The sequence below is a fragment of the Dromiciops gliroides genome, chromosome 1, assembly GCF_019393635.1.
Source record: "Dromiciops gliroides isolate mDroGli1 chromosome 1, mDroGli1.pri, whole genome shotgun sequence".
In the NCBI taxonomy this organism is placed as follows: domain Eukaryota; kingdom Metazoa; phylum Chordata; class Mammalia; order Microbiotheria; family Microbiotheriidae; genus Dromiciops; species Dromiciops gliroides.
Genome location: NC_057861.1, coordinates 209,394,579 through 209,412,309, shown reverse-complemented (window position 1 = coordinate 209,412,309; position 17,731 = coordinate 209,394,579). Strand labels below are relative to the sequence as shown.

Sequence of the window (17,731 nt, the reverse complement as noted above, 5' to 3'; positions counted from 1 at the left end):
TCCAGGAATTGTCTTATGGTGTTATTTGAAGGTATTTGGAGTGGTCTTTTGGAGAACTCAGGCAAGTCACTGCCTTTCCTCTGCCATCTTGGCTCTTGCCCCACTGAGGTCCTTTCTTGAACTAAACTGCTAAGCATTCAAATTCTACTGTAGAGAGTGCAACTCCAATGGAGTAATACCACTGTTTCAATGCCAAATGTATGCTTACCTAAAAGACTATTCAAGGCAGTGTGGTACAGTGGAAAGATCATTGTATTTGGAAGCCGTGGAGCTGGGTTGAAATTATTACCACATAACTTTGGCTAAGTCACTTGACCTCTATGGGCCTCAGATTCTTTATCTGCAAATGAAAAGTTTTGATCATGTGATCACTGTAATGATTGGAATGATGCCACCTACTGGAGACTTGCTGTGGAGAGCTCCACCATGAGGAAAATGCCTCAGAGGCATTGTGGCTTTTCCTTGGCGTCAAGAAATGACGTTTGCTCATGGGTGCTGTCTATCAAGTCTACCAGCCAATCAACTTGAGGAGCCTCCTATGGTCTGGGAGGAGACAGGAAGGAGGAAAGGGAGCCTGCGCAGGGAGCGCTGGCCCTTTTTTGGCTTCCGGACTTGATGGTGGTGGCGGCAGAGGACTTCACAGGAGATTTGAGGAAAGATAGGAATGCCAGGCTGTTAGAATTCTGTTCTCAATCTTTTTCTTTCTATTTTCCAATAAACCCTTAAAAACCTAAACTCGTTTTATCAGTGATTTTTAGTCAGTTTCCCCCAAACTGGGGGAACACATTAGAATCCACATTTAGAATCTTAAATTACATTTCTCCAAATCTAATTCTTTATTATATTTAAATTTCCTATTCCTTTAGCTCATATGTATCTTCAGTGCACTAGAAAATCAAATGATTGTTAGTTAAGGGGGTTTAAAGTTTCTTTCTATCTCTTCCTGATGGTATCTGCTTTATATTGGTTTGACTTATTTCATAAACTTTCAGGACTTCCTTAAAAATACACCTAAAAAAAAACCAAACCAAAACAAAAAAAAATACACCTAAAACAATAAATGACATTTCTAGGTCTAATGGATAAGTACAAAATAAATAATAGAGATCATAAGTACTATGTAATTTCCGTGATGGGAAAGATAATGTGCACATAGGATACTGGGGTTAATTTCATTTATGTAGCAGAGAAGTTTGAATTTGGTCTTCAAAGGAAACGTAGGACTAAAGACAAGAAAGAAGAAACAATCACATTCCATGCAGGGGAATATTGAAGTAGTTGTGTGCCATAACAATTTAGTTAGCTTTCCTTCCTATTTAATTTTTTTATTTGATTTTTAAATATGTTTAATGTGTATGTCTTTATTTGGGGGAAGGGATAAGTATTAAATGCATGAAAATCTGTATTGTCTAATTTTACCCAGTGAAATAAATAAAATCCGTCATCTTATGTGTAATGCTATTACATTTTACTTTTTGCTAAATAATTCTGGATATTATAGCCATTAGCCTAAATGTGTACTTATATCATTCTCTCTTTTAAAGCAGGGAAGCATGAATTTAGATTCCATCCACAAGTTAATTGAAGAAACACAAACTTTTAAGCTCCAGCAATCTTCACTGAGATCACCTTGTGAACCAGCAGCACTTGCCTCACCACTCTCTGACCCCTGTAATTCTTACTTACCACCCCAAGGCCTGCATTCACATGATACCCGCAATTTCTATTCTCACTCCTATAGCAATAATGACTGGGATATCTGTGAAGAGCTTCGAGTTCGAGAACTTGAAGAAGTCAAAGCTAGAGCTGCCCAGATGGAGAAGACCATGCGCTGGTGGTCAGATTGCACTGCCAACTGGAGAGAGAAATGGAGTAAAGTTCGAATAGAAAGGAATAAAGCCAGGGAGGAAGGACGGCAGCTCAGAATAAAGTTAGAGATGGCAATGAAAGAGTTAAGTGCCCTCAAAAAGAAACAAAGTTCATTAAATGAAAAGGAGACATCAGACACTGAAGTCATCTGGAAGGAGAAGCCTAGTCTTTTAGAAGGCTGCTGTTCACAGGAAGCTCAATTTCCAAAGGCTTCCCAGGAATACAATCCTCCTAGAATCAATTTGGGAAAAACACAGGTTTCTCTTAAAGAAGATATAAGCAAGAAGGTAAGGAGAAATTGACATAGGATAATCTCATCTTTCAATGGTCATTTTTTTCAAATCTTTTCTTTTTAAAATAAGTTTAAACATAATTTAGTTTTCATGGTATTAAAAAGCTACATAGAGGCAGCTAGGTGGTGCAGTGGATAAAACATTTTGGATTCAGGAGGACCTGAGTTCAAATCCAGTTTCTGACAGTTGAAACTTACTAGCTCTGTGACCTTGGGTAAATCACTTAACCCTCATTGCCCCGCCCCCCCCAAACCCCTACGTAGCTATTTTCCATTTATTCTAATTAAAATAACACACTGGAATGGCCTATGAAGCTTAAACAAACAAAAAATGCAAAATGCCCCTTAGTCCTGTATGACCTTCTTCCATTTCTCTGTAATGGCAATTAGGGGTACAGTAGGGCAAAATTATATAAAGAGTGCTCAGAATAAGCTCAGGAAACAAAAAGGCCAGAAGTAACTGTAGGTTGCTTCATTAAATTGTTACTGTATACCACTTTCTTCTATCTCTGTTTAATTCTCTATTTGAAATGTTACTTCCACATCTAGAAAAATGTACAATTTCACCCTTAAACTTTAAGCTCTTTCATGGGACTTTAGGGAAGAGAAAGGTAATAGGTGTAACATGGAAGGAGTACAAAGTACGCAGGCAGCTAGAAAGCACAGCGGATAGAGCTGTAACGATTGGAATAACGCCACCTGCTGGATACTAACTGTAGAAGAGTTCTGCCCATGAAGCGAAGGTCTTTGAGGGCAAGACCAGGAGTCTTGTCTTTGGTATCAGGAAGTGATGCGGACTAGTGGGAGGAGGAAGGAAGAGACTGGCGCGGAGTCTCGGGCCTCTTTCCTCTGGACTCTGGTGGAGAGCGGAGCGAGAAATGTGCTCTCCCTTTAATAGATAGGAATCTAGGCCTTTTTCTCTCTCTTTACCAAATTCTTATTCTCCTTAATAAACGCTTAAAAGTCTAACTCTTGCTAAAGTTTATAATTTATTGGCGACCACTCATTAGATATTTTAGACAGTTTAGCTAGAATTTTAGCCCTTAACAGATGGCTGACCACGAAGAGGAAAGCTGAACCTCACTTCTGATCTTCTGGTTAGGTAAGAAATTTCCCCTCCCTCTCCCTTTAACTGCTAAGTACTGGTGTACTGGCTGTGTTTTCCTTTAAATTTTTTCGAATGGACCTTTTAAACTCCCTAATTACCCTATTTTTTATTTTAGTCTGTTTAACCAGACAAATGGGAGATAAGATCATGTTAATGCTTTGTTTTTGTGGATTTTCTATTTTTCTTTTTATTTTTGTTAAAAGAGCCAGCAACTTACTCACACAAGGAAATATCTCTCCCTCTCCCAACCATGCTTTTTCAGAGAAACCTGAAGAGATTCCTGCAGCTTTTCCCAGTTCTAACACTAATTGTTGCTTTAATTTTGCATGCCTGGAGGCAATGACCCACCCTCTAGAAGCTTTTAATCCCCTAGCACCTGGAGGCAAGGTGGGGGAAGAGGAATCCAGGCCTGAGTTCAAAATCAAGTGTGATTCAAATTGTGCTGGTCCCTCCCCTCCTCTCCAGACCCCACCCTCTACTCCTCCCATGGCCAAGCCCATTGCTTCCCCTGCCTGGGAAGTCCAGAGAACTGATGCGCATGCTCAACTTTCTCTAACTACATTTGCAGCTTCAGGCTCAGCCCTTCCCCAGCCTGGCTGTGCTTCTGAGACATCTTTAGAAAACCCTTTAAATTCCAGATATGCTCGATTTGTTCATAATTTTGCTAACCTGCTTTTGTCTTTAATTAGTAATCTTATAAAGCGTTTGTATGGTGAAAAGCCCGACAGACAATATAGAGGGGTTAAAGAAGAAAAACTTAAGCTGAATAAGAATGACAATCATCACCATAGTTGAAGACTCCGCTTCTTTTGCCATGGAAGGGTATATATTTTACAGAAATGTAGAAGTAAGCAGCAAGGTATTGATATGAGTATTGGGGATTTTAGATATCGGAATCAAAAGTATTCTGAATTCACTCAGAGTATTAGTATCAGTTCAGAGGTTACATAGGATTTCTATGCTATTATATATACATTTTGAAATTAATGGTATGGGTTTATTTTCATAGAGATTTTCATGCTTTTGAGATTGTGTCTTATACCTAGTTTCTAAAACAAGGAGAATATTTGTAAAAGCTTTTTATAGTCATGTGATCAAGTTTATATTTTATAATACTCTTATTAATATTAAGTTCATATTCATTTAGACTTCCTTAGTTTGAATTTCATTGTCTTTTATTGTTCCATGTGTATTTTCTTCTATTCATTTGTCTAATTTTGAAACATTGCAAGATGGTTTTGATTTTATTATACAATGTTAATTCTAGGAGTATTGTGCTCCCATATTCTGAGTTGTTTGTTTTTGTTATTTTTTCTCAACTGATTATTTGATCAAACTCTTTAAAGCATTTCCCTGGCAAATTGGTTGCCATGGCAAGTGTAAATTGATTCTAGAAGTATTATTTTTGATAAGCATATTCCCAAAAAAAAAAAAAAGAGGGGAACATTTGTAAAAGTTTTCTATTTTCAAAAAAAAAAAAAGTTGTTTGAGATTCTGTTGTGCTTTAACTTGTATTTAAGTATGTTCTGATTTTTCACAAAAGTAATTGTATACTAAGTAAAAAAAAGGGTATTATTTGAAATTGTTGCATAATTATATATTATATTTTGAGTCAAGATGTATTCACATTTTTTGCAATCATTTATTATCCTCAATTTTAAATCCATATGAGACTTGGATTATGGGAACTTATCATTTAAGACATTAATTGCCTTTATTCTGAGTTATCAGATGCCAGTTGGCCAAGATGCCATCCAATCACAAGAGGAATACATGCAAGAGCAGACACTGAACTGTCACATGAGGGGAGACATGCATGAAGTCAAGGTATGGCCGAGGGAACGGCTTTTGACAAATGTTGAGGTTGGATTCTCTTGGTTTAATATTTTATTTTATTTTTCCCCACAATATTGTACAGATGGCTGGAAGTATTGATCCCACCCATCTCACTTCTACACCTGGCTTCTATGCTCCCTCCTATATGCCTGATGCCATGGACATCTCAATCCCATGCATCTGATTAAGTCTGACTCAGTTTCTTCCAATATGTTCGGTGGCATGGACATATATTCCATCCACCTATTTTAAGCCTGGCATACTGTATGGGCAGTACATATTGCTCAAGTGTGGGAATGTTCATATCCCATCATTTCTCTGTTCTTTTATGGTAACCCCCATAATTATCTCAGGTGTCATGATAAATACAGTGTTGAATTTGGCCTTGACATCTGTTACCAATTATATTAGATTTTTTAATTTCTCATAATGGCATGAGGATAATTAGGCAGATGATGCAAAAAGTGATAAAACAAAGATAAAAAATTATTTTTAATAATTAATATCGCAGCAATTGTCTTCTCAATTACCCTCCATAAGGGGGGGACTATAGTAATATTATAATTTTAAAGAATGTTTCAATTTTTGTTTTATTATATGTTTCATGTGTAACAACTAAGATTCTTAATTCCCTTAGACATGTTTTTGAGAACTTTCATTGTTTGATTTGATTATTGACAAAGCTATTTTAAAGTTGTGTTAAGCTCAATTTTGTAGGAAATTTCCTGGCTGATTACCAGTATCCACACATCAACCCCTGAAAAGACTTCCATTCCACGACTACACCTAGAGGATATCTAAGAAAAGACTTTCAGAGACTTTAAATGAACAGTTTTGATTTGTTGTTTTTGTTTTTGTTTTTTTTTTTCTCTTTCTGTTATAATATACACCATCTGTAATATGTATTCTCTGCAGAGGCCCTCCCTTTGCAAGACTAATGTCAAAGCGTCAGTTCATGAGGACAAAAAAAAATCGCCCCTCTGGACAAAACTTTCCTCTCTTCCTTTTCTATATTGTTGTTCACATATTATTAGTTATCAATAGTTATTATATTCTTTTTACTGTTCCGTCAAGGAAACATTTTGTTTCTTGAGGAACAACAGGGGGGACTGTAACAATTGGAATAACGCCACCTGCTGGATACTAACTGTAGAAGAGTTCTGCCCATGAAGCGAAGGTCTTTGAGGGCAAGACCAGGAGTCTTGTCTTTGGTATCAGGAAGTGACGCGGACTAGTGGGAGGAGGAAGGAAGAGACTGGCGCGGAGTCTCGGGCCTCTTTCCTCTGGACTCTGGTGGAGAGCGGAGCGAGAAATGTGCTCTCCCTTTAATAGATAGGAATCTAGGCCTTTTTCTCTCTCTTTACCAAATTCTTATTCTCCTTAATAAACGCTTAAAAGTCTAACTCTTGCTAAAGTTTATAATTTATTGGCGACCACTCATTAGATATTTTAGACAGTTTAGCTAGAATTTTAGCCCTTAACAGAGCCCTACAGTTAGGAAGACCTGAGTTCAAATCTGATCTCAGATACTTGACCCTTATTATTTGCGTGACCTGGGGCAAGTCACTTAACCCCATTGCCTCAAAACTTCTGGGGCCATTTCTAGTCATCCTGATATATGTCTTGCCACTGGACCCAGATGGCTCTAGAGGAGAGAGCGAATCTGGTGACTTTGCACAATCATAACATCACCTCCCAATGTCATGGTCCTCTTTGAGAATGAAGGACAAAAAACAATAGCAAGTACATATGTATGCATATGAATCTAATGGAGTTAAGATCAAAATTACTTCTGTTTGTATGTAACTTTTTAGCTCTATGTTATAACACTCTATCCCATAATATGTAGCATTTTGCATAACATTGAAAATATGATATAATTGTTCACATTTTAGAGTAATATCAGAGGTCATCTAGGTGGCACAGTGGATAGAGTACCAGTCCTGGAATCAGGAAAACTCTTTTTTCCTGAGTTCAAATCTGACCTCAGACTCTTATTAGCTGTGTGACCTTGGGCAAGTCACTTTATTGTTTTTGTCAGATTCCTCATCTGTAAAATGAGCTGGAGAAGGAAACTGCAAACCACTCTAGCATCTTCACCTAGAAAACATCAAGTAGGGTCACAAAGAGTGGCATGACTGAAATGACTGAAAAAGAACAAAAGAATAATGCTGATAAGCTGGAATGTTCTCCAGAGAAGAGTAAAATGGTAAGGCATTTTTAGTTTATGGCATATGTTATTATTTAAACTGAGGACATTTAACTTAGAGAAGAAAAGACTATAGAGTAGGGATGAAGATAGTGGTTTTAAAGTATTTGACAAGATGTACAAGGTTGCTAATAGGATAGAAATAAAGGCAATTGGTAAAAGCTGTAAAGAGGCATATTTAAGCTTGAAGTAAAGAACAAAGCTTCCAAATAATTAGCACTGCCCAAAATTAAAATGATTTTTCTGTATCCAGAAATATGGACTTATCTCACTGGAGGTCTTAAAGCAATGATTAGGTGACCACTTCTCAGGTGTGTTACATTCTTTTTTCAGATATATTTTGCAGGAGACTGACACTTAGGATCTATTAAATTATGAAATTCTGTATTTCCTTGTGACAATGAGATTCCATTAACTGTGAGATGTTTATAGATACTGATGAATTAAATGAGGATATCAAAGGGTATACTTATAGAATAAATTATAAGATTCTAAGTCATATAACATTTTCTAATTTGTTAATGAGAAACCATATTATGTGGGAAGGCAGAAGAAAAGGAGAGGGGCATTGCCTCAAATCACTTACAATATAAATAAAATATATTTCAATATGAATAAATGCAGGAAGTATCCAAGTCTGAAATTTCTTCAGGAATTAGGGGAAATGAATCACCATCAGATGTAAAAGAAGCCTCAAGCAGCTGTTCTGATTTAGAGCAGGTTCCTCTGACAGCTCTGAGCATAATGAGAAGGGCCATGCCTGATTTTTCTCTGCTTACTATTTTGCTTAGTGCATTACACACATCCCATTTGTTATTTGACAACAATTGCACAGAGTGAGAATTACATATTTCTTCTTATGAAGGAAAGGAAGAATAAAATTAAGCACTACTGCCTCTACATACTATTTTTAAAAAATTATGAATAGAATTTTATTGTCCAAAATATATATAAAAACAAAATATTAACATCAATTTTTTAAAAACTTTGTGTTTCAACTTCTCTTCCCCACTCCATTCCCACCCCCCACCCACAAGAACTCAAGCAATTGAAAATAAGTTATACATGAGTAGTCATGGAAAAATTCCCATATTAGCTAGTTGTGAGAGAAAACAGTCAAAAAACCCCAAAACTTCAGATTAAGGAATTTTCAAAGAGGAAATGAAAAAAATATTTAAAATGTGTTTCCATCTGTTTTCAGATACTATTAGTTCTTTCTCTGCAGATGAGCTGCAATCTTCATAAGTCTTTCAGGGTTATATTGGATTATTGCCTTGCTGAAAATAACCACATACTTCCCAGCAGATAATCCCCCACTATTGCTGTTATTTTGTATATAGTACATTTCACTCTGCTTCAGTTCATGTAGGTCTTTCCAGGTTTTTCTGATAGTATCCTGTTCATCATAACCTTTATAGAGTACCTTAAGCTTGACAGAGAATTTTCTTCATAAAAGCCCAGCAAAGTAGGTACCATATGGGCAGCTAGGTGGCACAGTGGACAGAGCACTGGCCTAGGAGTCAGGAGGACCAGAGCTCAAATCCGGCCTCAGAAACTCAACACCCACTAGCTGCGTGACCCTAGGCAAGCTACTCCACTCCAACCGCCTCACAAAACAAAACAAAAAGTAGGTACCATGTGTTTTGCCATTATAATCAATCATCATAACTATTTCCCTCCATCCCATTCCCTTCCCATGACATTTACTCTATCTTCTTTTTACCTATTCCTCCTCAGAAGTATTTTACTTCTGACTATCTTCTCCCTCGGTCTGCACTCCCTTTTTTTCACCCTTCCTTCCTTTTCCTCTTCCCCTCCTATTTTCCTGTAGGGTTAAATAGATTGCTCCTCCCAGTTGGGTATGAGAGCTATTCCCTCCATGAGCCCATTTCAATGAGATCAATGAGCTAATTCTGTGTTCTAAATTTTTCTTCCTCCCTCTCTCCTCAACCCTCCCAATGAGATCAAGCAATTCAATATGTCATACTGGTGCAGTAATGCAGAATATCTTCATCCACCTTGAAAGTGTTTTGCTTTTTACTGCTCTCTCCCCCAATCTGCCCTTTCTTCCTTCCCTTCTCCCTCCCCACCCCTTTTCTCCTCTCCCCCTCTCAGGGCAAAAATATATTACTATATCTACTTGAGTATGTATGTTAGTCCTTCTTTGAACCAATTCTGATGATATTAAGGTTCACTCAATACTCAATTCCTTCCCCCTCTTCTACTCTCCTCCATAAACTTTCTTCTTGTTTCCTTCATGTGAACTACCTCTCCCCAGACCATCTGTCCCCTTCTTCCTCCCCCAGTTTATTCCTCCTATACCTCCACCCTATTTTAATGATGTCCTTATGGATTAGTTAGGTGGCACAGTGGACAAAGCACCAGCCCTGGACACAGGAGGCCCCAATCCCGAATCCAGCCCCAAACATAAGATACCCCACCCTGTATGCCCTACAAGGAAAAAAAAACATAAATGCTTTACAGATATCATCCCTTCATATTCAGTTCAGCCCTGTCTTCTGTGAATTTCTTACTGAGATAGTTCTTATGATTTCAAAGTATTATTTTCCCATGTAGGAATGTAAACAGTTTGATCTTTTAATATCCCTCATGAAGTCTTTTTTCTGTTTACCCTTTTGTGCTTCTCCAGGATCTTGTATTTGAAAGCCAATTTTTCTATTCAGTTCAGGTCTTTTCATCACAAGTGCTTGAAAGACCTCTTTCTCATTGAAATTCCATTTTTACCTCTGAAAAATTATACTCAGTTTTGCTGGGTATGTGATTTTTGGCTGAAGTCCCAGTTCCTTTGGCCTCTGAAATATCATATTCCATGCTCTCTGGTCCTTTAATGTAGAAGCTGTTAGATCTTGCTTTATCCTTATTGGAACTCCACAGTATTTGAATTGCTTTTTTCTAGCTGCTTGCAGTATTTTCTCCTTGACCTGGGAGTTCTGGAATTTGGCTATAATATTCCTGGAGGTTTTCCTTTTGGGATCTCTTTCAGGAGGTGATTGGTGGATTCTTTCAATTTCTATTTTAGCTTCTGCTTCTAGAATATCAGGGCAATTTTCCCTTACAATCTCTTGGAGGATGGTGTCTAAGCTTTTGTTTTGGTCATGGTTTTCAGGTAGCCCAATGATTTTCAAATTATCTCTCCTAGATTTATTTTCTAGGTCAGCTGCTTTTCCAAGGAGATATTTCACATTGCCCTCTATTTTTTCATTTAATTGGATTTGCTTTACTGTGTCTTGGTTTCTCATAAGGTCACTAGCTTCCATTTGTTCAATCCTAATTCTTAGGCAGTTATTTTCATCAGACAGTTTTTTAATCTCCTTTTCCATTTGACTTTTCAAATTGTTGACTTTTTTCTCATGACTCTCCTGCATCACTCTCATTTCCTTTTCCATTCTTTCCTCCTTGTCTCTACATCTTATTTCTATTTCTCCTACTTTCTCTTCAAAATCTCTTTTGAGAGCTTCTATGGCCTGAGACCAGTTCATATTTTTCTTAGAAGCTTTGGATGTTGGAGCTTTGACCCTGTTATTATCTTCTTCTTCTGAGGTTGTATTGTGGTCTACCTTACCCCCAAAGAAGTTGTCGATGGTCTTCTGCTTTCTCTGCCTACTCATCCTGGCTTACTATTTCTTTGCTTTTAACTCCTTCTTAAAGTGTGGCACTGCTTCCAGGACACACTGTTCAAGCTACAGCATGGCCCTGGGGGATGGTTAGGCTTCTTCTCAGCCTGCCTGGTCTCACTTTCATTTGATTTTTAACTCTCCAGCTGGGGGTGGGGTGGGTGGGGCTGCTTCTCAGCTCCACTCCTGTTCTCAGCTTCAGAAGGTCCCAGGTGTTTTGGAGTGAGAGGGGGCAGGCTTTAATCTCACCTGGCCTGTTCTCAGGTCTGGAGATAACCTCAGGCCTATTTTACTAAGCAGCCAACCAGCAAAGCTTTCTGTGATGTGGTTCTCAGTTTGCAATGAGACTGCTCCCCTGCTCCTCTGCTCCCCTCCCCCACCTGGGTCTCCTGCCACTCAGGTGGGACAGTTGAATCCTTCCCCCCAGTCCACTGGTACCCCTGCACTTACCCCCCTGGGCCAGCCATTCAGTCTGACCGCATGCTCGGTTCCAGAAAACGCTGGTGCTGCAGCCGATTCAGAGGCACCGGGGCAAATTCCTCTGGCGGGTGTCTGGTGTGTCAGCCCGATTTTGGGGTTAGGCTTTATTTGTGGCCCAGCATGGCCCCCTGAAATCTATCTATAGCTGGAGAAAACTCTCAGCCTGTAGTTTTGTGTGTTTTTCTACCCCAAGGGTTCTTTTATTGCTATTTTTGGGGTGATTGTATCAGGAGCCTTGTCTTTCCTTTAATGTCTTTCCTCCACCATCTTGGCTCCACCCCCCTCTACATACTGTTTTTAAAAGGAAATATAATGTATTAATTTATTCTTATCTTCTAGTATATGCAGATATATCAACTCAAATATTAACAAATTCCTTTTTCTCAGTTGAAATTCATAACAAGTATATATTTAAACATTACATATATAACTGGCCTGGTCAGGATTGGTTGCCATTACTACATCAGATAGATAACATGTTAATTTTAGTACTGAATTGTACACAGACTCGAGGACTTTTATAGATTTATGGTTCCTCAAAGACCCTAACCTCCTAATTCAACAACCTCCTCAACTCCCGTGACCTTCACTGCTTTTCAGTCATGCATAGGAATGCTTATGCCCTGTTCTTACAATCACCCATGAGTGTTTTACTTCCTTTATCAAGAACTCTGAAATTCCTCTTTCTTGTCATAATGTCCTGTCATTCTACCTCTCTCTTCCTCATACCTTCAAAGTCTTCATCCTCACCATAATCACCAGTCTCTTAATTCTTGAGTGTTTTTCTGTCTCTTCTTTCTTCCCTTACAAATGTGACTCTATAGACACCCTCTATCCCCAGTTTGGAGGCAACTTACTAAAAGTTAAAGTCAAAAGTGGCTCTGGTCAAACCAGTTTAAAATGTAATTGGGAATAGTTTATTATTTTCCAGTTACATGTAAATAGTTTTTAACATTTGTTTTTATAAGATTTCTAGTATCAAATTTTTCTCCCTCCATCCCCTCCCTTCCCCCCTCCCCAAGACAACAAGTAATCTGATATAGGCTATATATGTACAATAACATTAAACATATTTCTGCATTAATCATTTTATAAGAGAAGAATCAGATCAAAAATGAAAAACCTCAAAAGAAAAACAACAGCACCAAAACCAAAAGAAATAGTATGGTTCTATCTGCATCCATATTCCACAGTTCTTTTTTTTTTTTTTCTGGATTTGGAGAGCCTTTACCATCATGAGTTCTTTGGAACTATCTTGTACTGTTGTATTGCTGAGAAGAATCAATTCTATCACAGTCAATCACCACATAATGTTGATTATACTGTGTACAATGTTCTCATGGTTCTGCTCATATCACTCATCATCATTTCATGCAAGTCCTTCCAGGTTTCTCTGAAATTCGCCTGCTCATCGTTTCTTAGAGCACAATAGAATTCCATTAAATTCATATATCACAACTTGTTTAGCTATTCCCCAATTGATGGGCAGCCCCTTATTTTTCAATTCCTTGCCACCACAAAAAGAGCAGCTATAAATATTTTTGTACATGTGTGTCCCTTTCCCTTTTTTATGATCTCTTTGGGAAAAAGACTCAATGCACAGCTTTACAGCCTTTTGGGCATAGGTCCAAATTGCTCTCCAGAATGGTTGGATCAGTTCACAGCTCCACCAACAATGCATTAGTGTTCCAATTTTCCCACAACTTCTCCAACATTTATTATTTTTCTTTTTAGTCATATTAGCCAATCTGATAGGTGTGAGGTCTTACCTCAGAGTTGTTTTAATTTGCATTTCTCTAATCAATAGTGATTTAGAGCATTTTTTGATATGGCTTTGATTTCTTCATCAGAAAATGGTCTGTTTATATCCTTTGACCATTTCTCAATTGGAGAATGACTTGGATTTTCATAAATTTGATTTAGTTCTCAATATATTCTAGAAATAGGCCTTTATCAGAAGTACTGACCATAAAAATTGTTTCCCAGCTTTCTGCCTCCCTTCTAATTTTGGATGCATTGCTTCTTTTTGTACAAAACCTTTTTAATTTATTGTAATCAAAATCATCCATTTTGCATTTCATAATATTCTCTATCTCTTGTTTAGTCATAAACTGTTCTCCTTTCCAAAGATCTGAGAGGTAAACTATTCCTTCCTCTCCTAATTTACATATGGTATCACCTCTTATGTCTAAATCATGTACCCATTTTGATCTTATTTTAGTATAAGGTGTAAGATATTGCCTCTATGCCTAATTTCTGCCATACTATCTTCCAGTTTTCCCAGCAATTTTTGTCAAATATTGAGTTCCTATCCCAGAAACTGGAGTCCTTGGGTTTATCAAATAGTACATTACTATGGTCATTTACTACTGTGTTTCCTGTGCCTAGCCTATTCCATTGATACTCCACTCTGTTTCTTAGCCAGTACCAAATAGTTTTGATGACTGCTGCTTTATAGTAGAGCTTCAGATTTGGTACAGCTAACCCACCTTACTGTGCTTTTTTTTTTTTTCACTATTTCCTTTGATATCCTTGACCTTTTGTTTTTCCAGATGAATTTTGTTATTATTTTTTTCTAGCTCTATAAAATAATTTTTAGGTAGTCTGATTGGTATGGCACTGAATAGGCAAATGAATTTGGGTAGAATTGCCATTTTTATTATATTAGCTCAGCCTATCCATGAGCAATTGACATTTTCCCAATTATTTAGATCTGATTTTATTTGTGTGAAAAGTGTTTTGTAATTGTGTTCATAGAGTTCCTGGGTTTGTCTTGACAAGTAGACTCCTAAGTATTTTATATTGTCTACCATTTACTTTAAATGGAATTTCTCTTTCTACCTCTTGATGCTGGACTTTGTTGGTCATGTATAGAAATGCTGATGATTTAAGAGTGATAGTTTTGTTTCCTCCTTGTATATTCTAATTCCTTTAATTCTTTTATCTTCTATGATTGCTAAAGCTAACATTTCAAGTACAATATTAAATAATAGAGATATTAATGGACATCCTTGTTTCACCCCTGATCTTACTGGAAGACCTCTAACTTATCTCCATTACACATAATGCTTTCTGATGGTTTTAGGTAGATACTGCTTACTATTTTAAGGAAAGCTCCACCTATTCCTAAGTTCTCTAGTGTTTTATTAGGAATGGGTGCTGTATTTTCGCAAAAGCTTTCTTTGTATCTATTGAGATAATCATGTGATTTTGGTTACTTTTCTTATTGATGTGGTTGATTATGTTAATAGTTTTCCTAGTGTTGAACCAGTCCTGCATTCCTGGTATAAATCCCACCTGGTCATAGTATATTATCCTGGTGATCACTTGCTGTAATCTCCTTGCTAATATCTTATTTAAGATTTTTGCATCAATTTTCATTATGGATAGTGGTCTATAATTTTCTTTCTCTGTTTTTGTTTTGCCTGGTTTTGGTGTCAACACCATATTTGTGTCATAAAAGGAATTTAGTAAAACTCCTTCACCTATTTTTCCAAATCATTTAAATAATATTGTAATTAATTGTTCTTTAAATGTTTGCTAGAATTCACAAATTATAAAATACTTTTATAATTTAAAAATATAATTGGGAAATAATTTTTAAAATAAATAAAAGATAGAAATTATTAAGATGTATTATTTTAAAGTTAGTATGTACCCACAGGGATCCTTAGGTATTGTTTACTGGCTCTCATTTCTACTTGAGTTTGACCACACTGTTATGTCACCATTGAGTTGCTAATTTGCATAAGTGAAGTGATTTTTGGAGTTCCTCAAAGCATTGGGCAAGTCCCAACACTTCCTAACAAAACAAAACAAAGAACAGCTTTGTATACCTAGAAAATAACAATTCTATTTTGAATATTCTCAACAAGAAAAATGTGCCTTAATTAATTTCTTCCCCATATCTCCTGAGATAATTGTAAATTTAGGCATTAAGTAATCAAGTAAATTAATTTTGTTTTGGCTAAGTATTTCTATTTATATTTTTCTCTCTAGGAAATGGAAATGATTGCCAATCCAGTAAGATTCAACCAGGATTTGGGTTTACAAAGCTCTGATTTCTTTAGAAAAAGTGTTTCTGGCAACTGTGTGACAAAGCCTGCACTGAGTCTGGATAATGTCCCACAACCTTTGGAGAAGGAATTAATTCAGATTTCAACTCTGAAGTTTCATTTGGATGAGTCACAGAAAACTTTACGGAAGGAAAGAGAGTAAGTACAAATCATAGTGTCCTTCAAATAAATCATAATTTTAAACCACTAAATAGAGTTAATTTAGATAAATGTTATAAAAGAATATGCTTTCATCATTATCTTTATAATGTAGTAGAAAAACAGATGGACTTCGAGCCAAAAAAACAACCTGGCTCAATACTTATTAACTATGTGGCTGTGCCTAAATCACTTTGCATCACTGAGGCTCACTTTCCAATCTGTAAAATGGGAATAATCTTGCCTACAACACCTCCCTCACACAATATTTGTGAACATAAAATGAGATAGTGCATGTAAGCTCTTTAAAATGATATATAAATGTCACTAATTATAATTACGGTCTTCTAGGATTTGTCAAATATAATTGAGTATTTATTTTTGAAAAAAATCTCATGAGTAAATTGGTTTTTGTATCTCCTTTACTAAGTTGTCCGAAAGTAACTACTTTTTTAGAGAGGTGGAAATGTAGTATTGAAATGTTTGCTATAATTCAATAAATTATATACACACATACACACACATATATGCACATATATACAATACATGTATATACATATACATACACACATTTGTATATGTATATATATGTGTGTGTATCTATGCACACAAATAAATAACTGAATATATATTTGTGTATGTGTATATATTTATATATGTATATATATACATATATATACACACACGTATATACACATACATGTATATATATAGTCTTCCCAATGTTTTAAGTAGTTTTCCAGAAATTAAGTTGGTAGATACAAAGAATGATTAAAATATATTACAGGGGAACTCCCAACTCTGGTCCCAAGTAGATACTAAGTGCTGATGAAATGACATTTTAAAAAACTATACCTGTGATTGTAACTACATAAGGAACTGCTAGTGAGGAAGTTCTTACACTAATTCATATTGGGACCTTCATTTCCCATCATAGTCTGAGAAGATTACCTAGGCAGTGAGAGGCAAAATAATTTAAGGTCCTCCTTAACCATAATGTATCAGTTCTGCTTGACTTTGAGGAGAGCGCTACAATGATTATGCCAGGCTTCTCACTAAAAATATGCCATGGCTGAAGCAACCCTAGATAATAATAACTATATTTATATATTACTTTAAAGTTTGAAAAGTTATTGGAATATATAATCTCATTTAACCCACCCTCACAATAACTTGTTAGGTGAGTACTTTATTACCCCTATTTTACAGATAAGGCAAGTGAGATTGACAGAAATAAAGCATTTTACCTATCCTCATTGCCAATAAGTTTCTGGAGCGGGATTTGAGCTCAAATTTTCTAAGTTTCAAGTCAATTTTTCTACCTATTATGCCACGTAGTCATCTCAAGATATACAAAAATGAATTTTAGGAGGATGACTTTTTTCTATGTATATTGTGATAGCTGATTTGATATATATTCTAGAGTTAATACTAAAATAATTTCTTAATTTATCATCAATATAAAAATATGAGTCATTAATATAAAAAAAACCTATACCTTCACATGCTGGTAAGCTTAGAAAGAGTCATCAAAATTCATTTTGATTTCTATTTGAAAATTGAGGCTATTTTTATGCCCTAAAATCCCATACCTCTGTCTCTCTTTATGAACTAATTCAACATTCCTATCAGAGAGGAAATGGATACTCAAGGGTAAGATGAAATTAAGATACTAGCAAAAAGTGGTTTTTGATGTGCTTCCTATTTCGAAGTTCTAGGAAAAGGTTCCTTCAATAATTTCTCCCAGAATTTTGCCAGGAAGTCAAGTTCAGTGGACTAAATATTATAGCACAACAAAATTTTCCTTTTTTTTTTTTTTTAAATGGGATATTTCTCTTTCCGGACAACTGAGGTAGTACCTTCTGTGATCTCAGTACTCTCTCAAAGATAAAAAATGGCAAATCTCTTTTGTTAGCTCTTTCAGTTCCTCAAGACCTAATTCATTAAACCATACATCCAGAACTTGCACAAACATCAGAGGCCAGCTAGCCCATATCTCCTCCTCTGCCTCTTCCATTTTACAAATGATTACAAACAAGTTAAATGATTTGCCCAAGGTTACATAATGTCAGAAACAGGTCTTCTGAT

General features: G+C 36.3%; 1 protein-coding gene across 1 annotated transcript in view; it reads left to right on the top strand.

Annotated features, from left to right (window-relative positions):
- The first annotated feature begins 1,553 nt into the window (after positions 1 to 1,553).
- The window catches only part of CCDC102B (coiled-coil domain containing 102B), a 693,652-nt gene continuing 677,474 nt past the window's right edge, over positions 1,554 to 17,731 (top strand). The window contains exons 1-2 of the mRNA XM_043976186.1: positions 1,554 to 2,156; positions 15,429 to 15,643. Of these exons, the coding sequence (XP_043832121.1) occupies positions 1,554 to 2,156; positions 15,429 to 15,643 (818 nt within the window). The remainder of the gene's footprint in view (positions 2,157 to 15,428; positions 15,644 to 17,731) is intronic.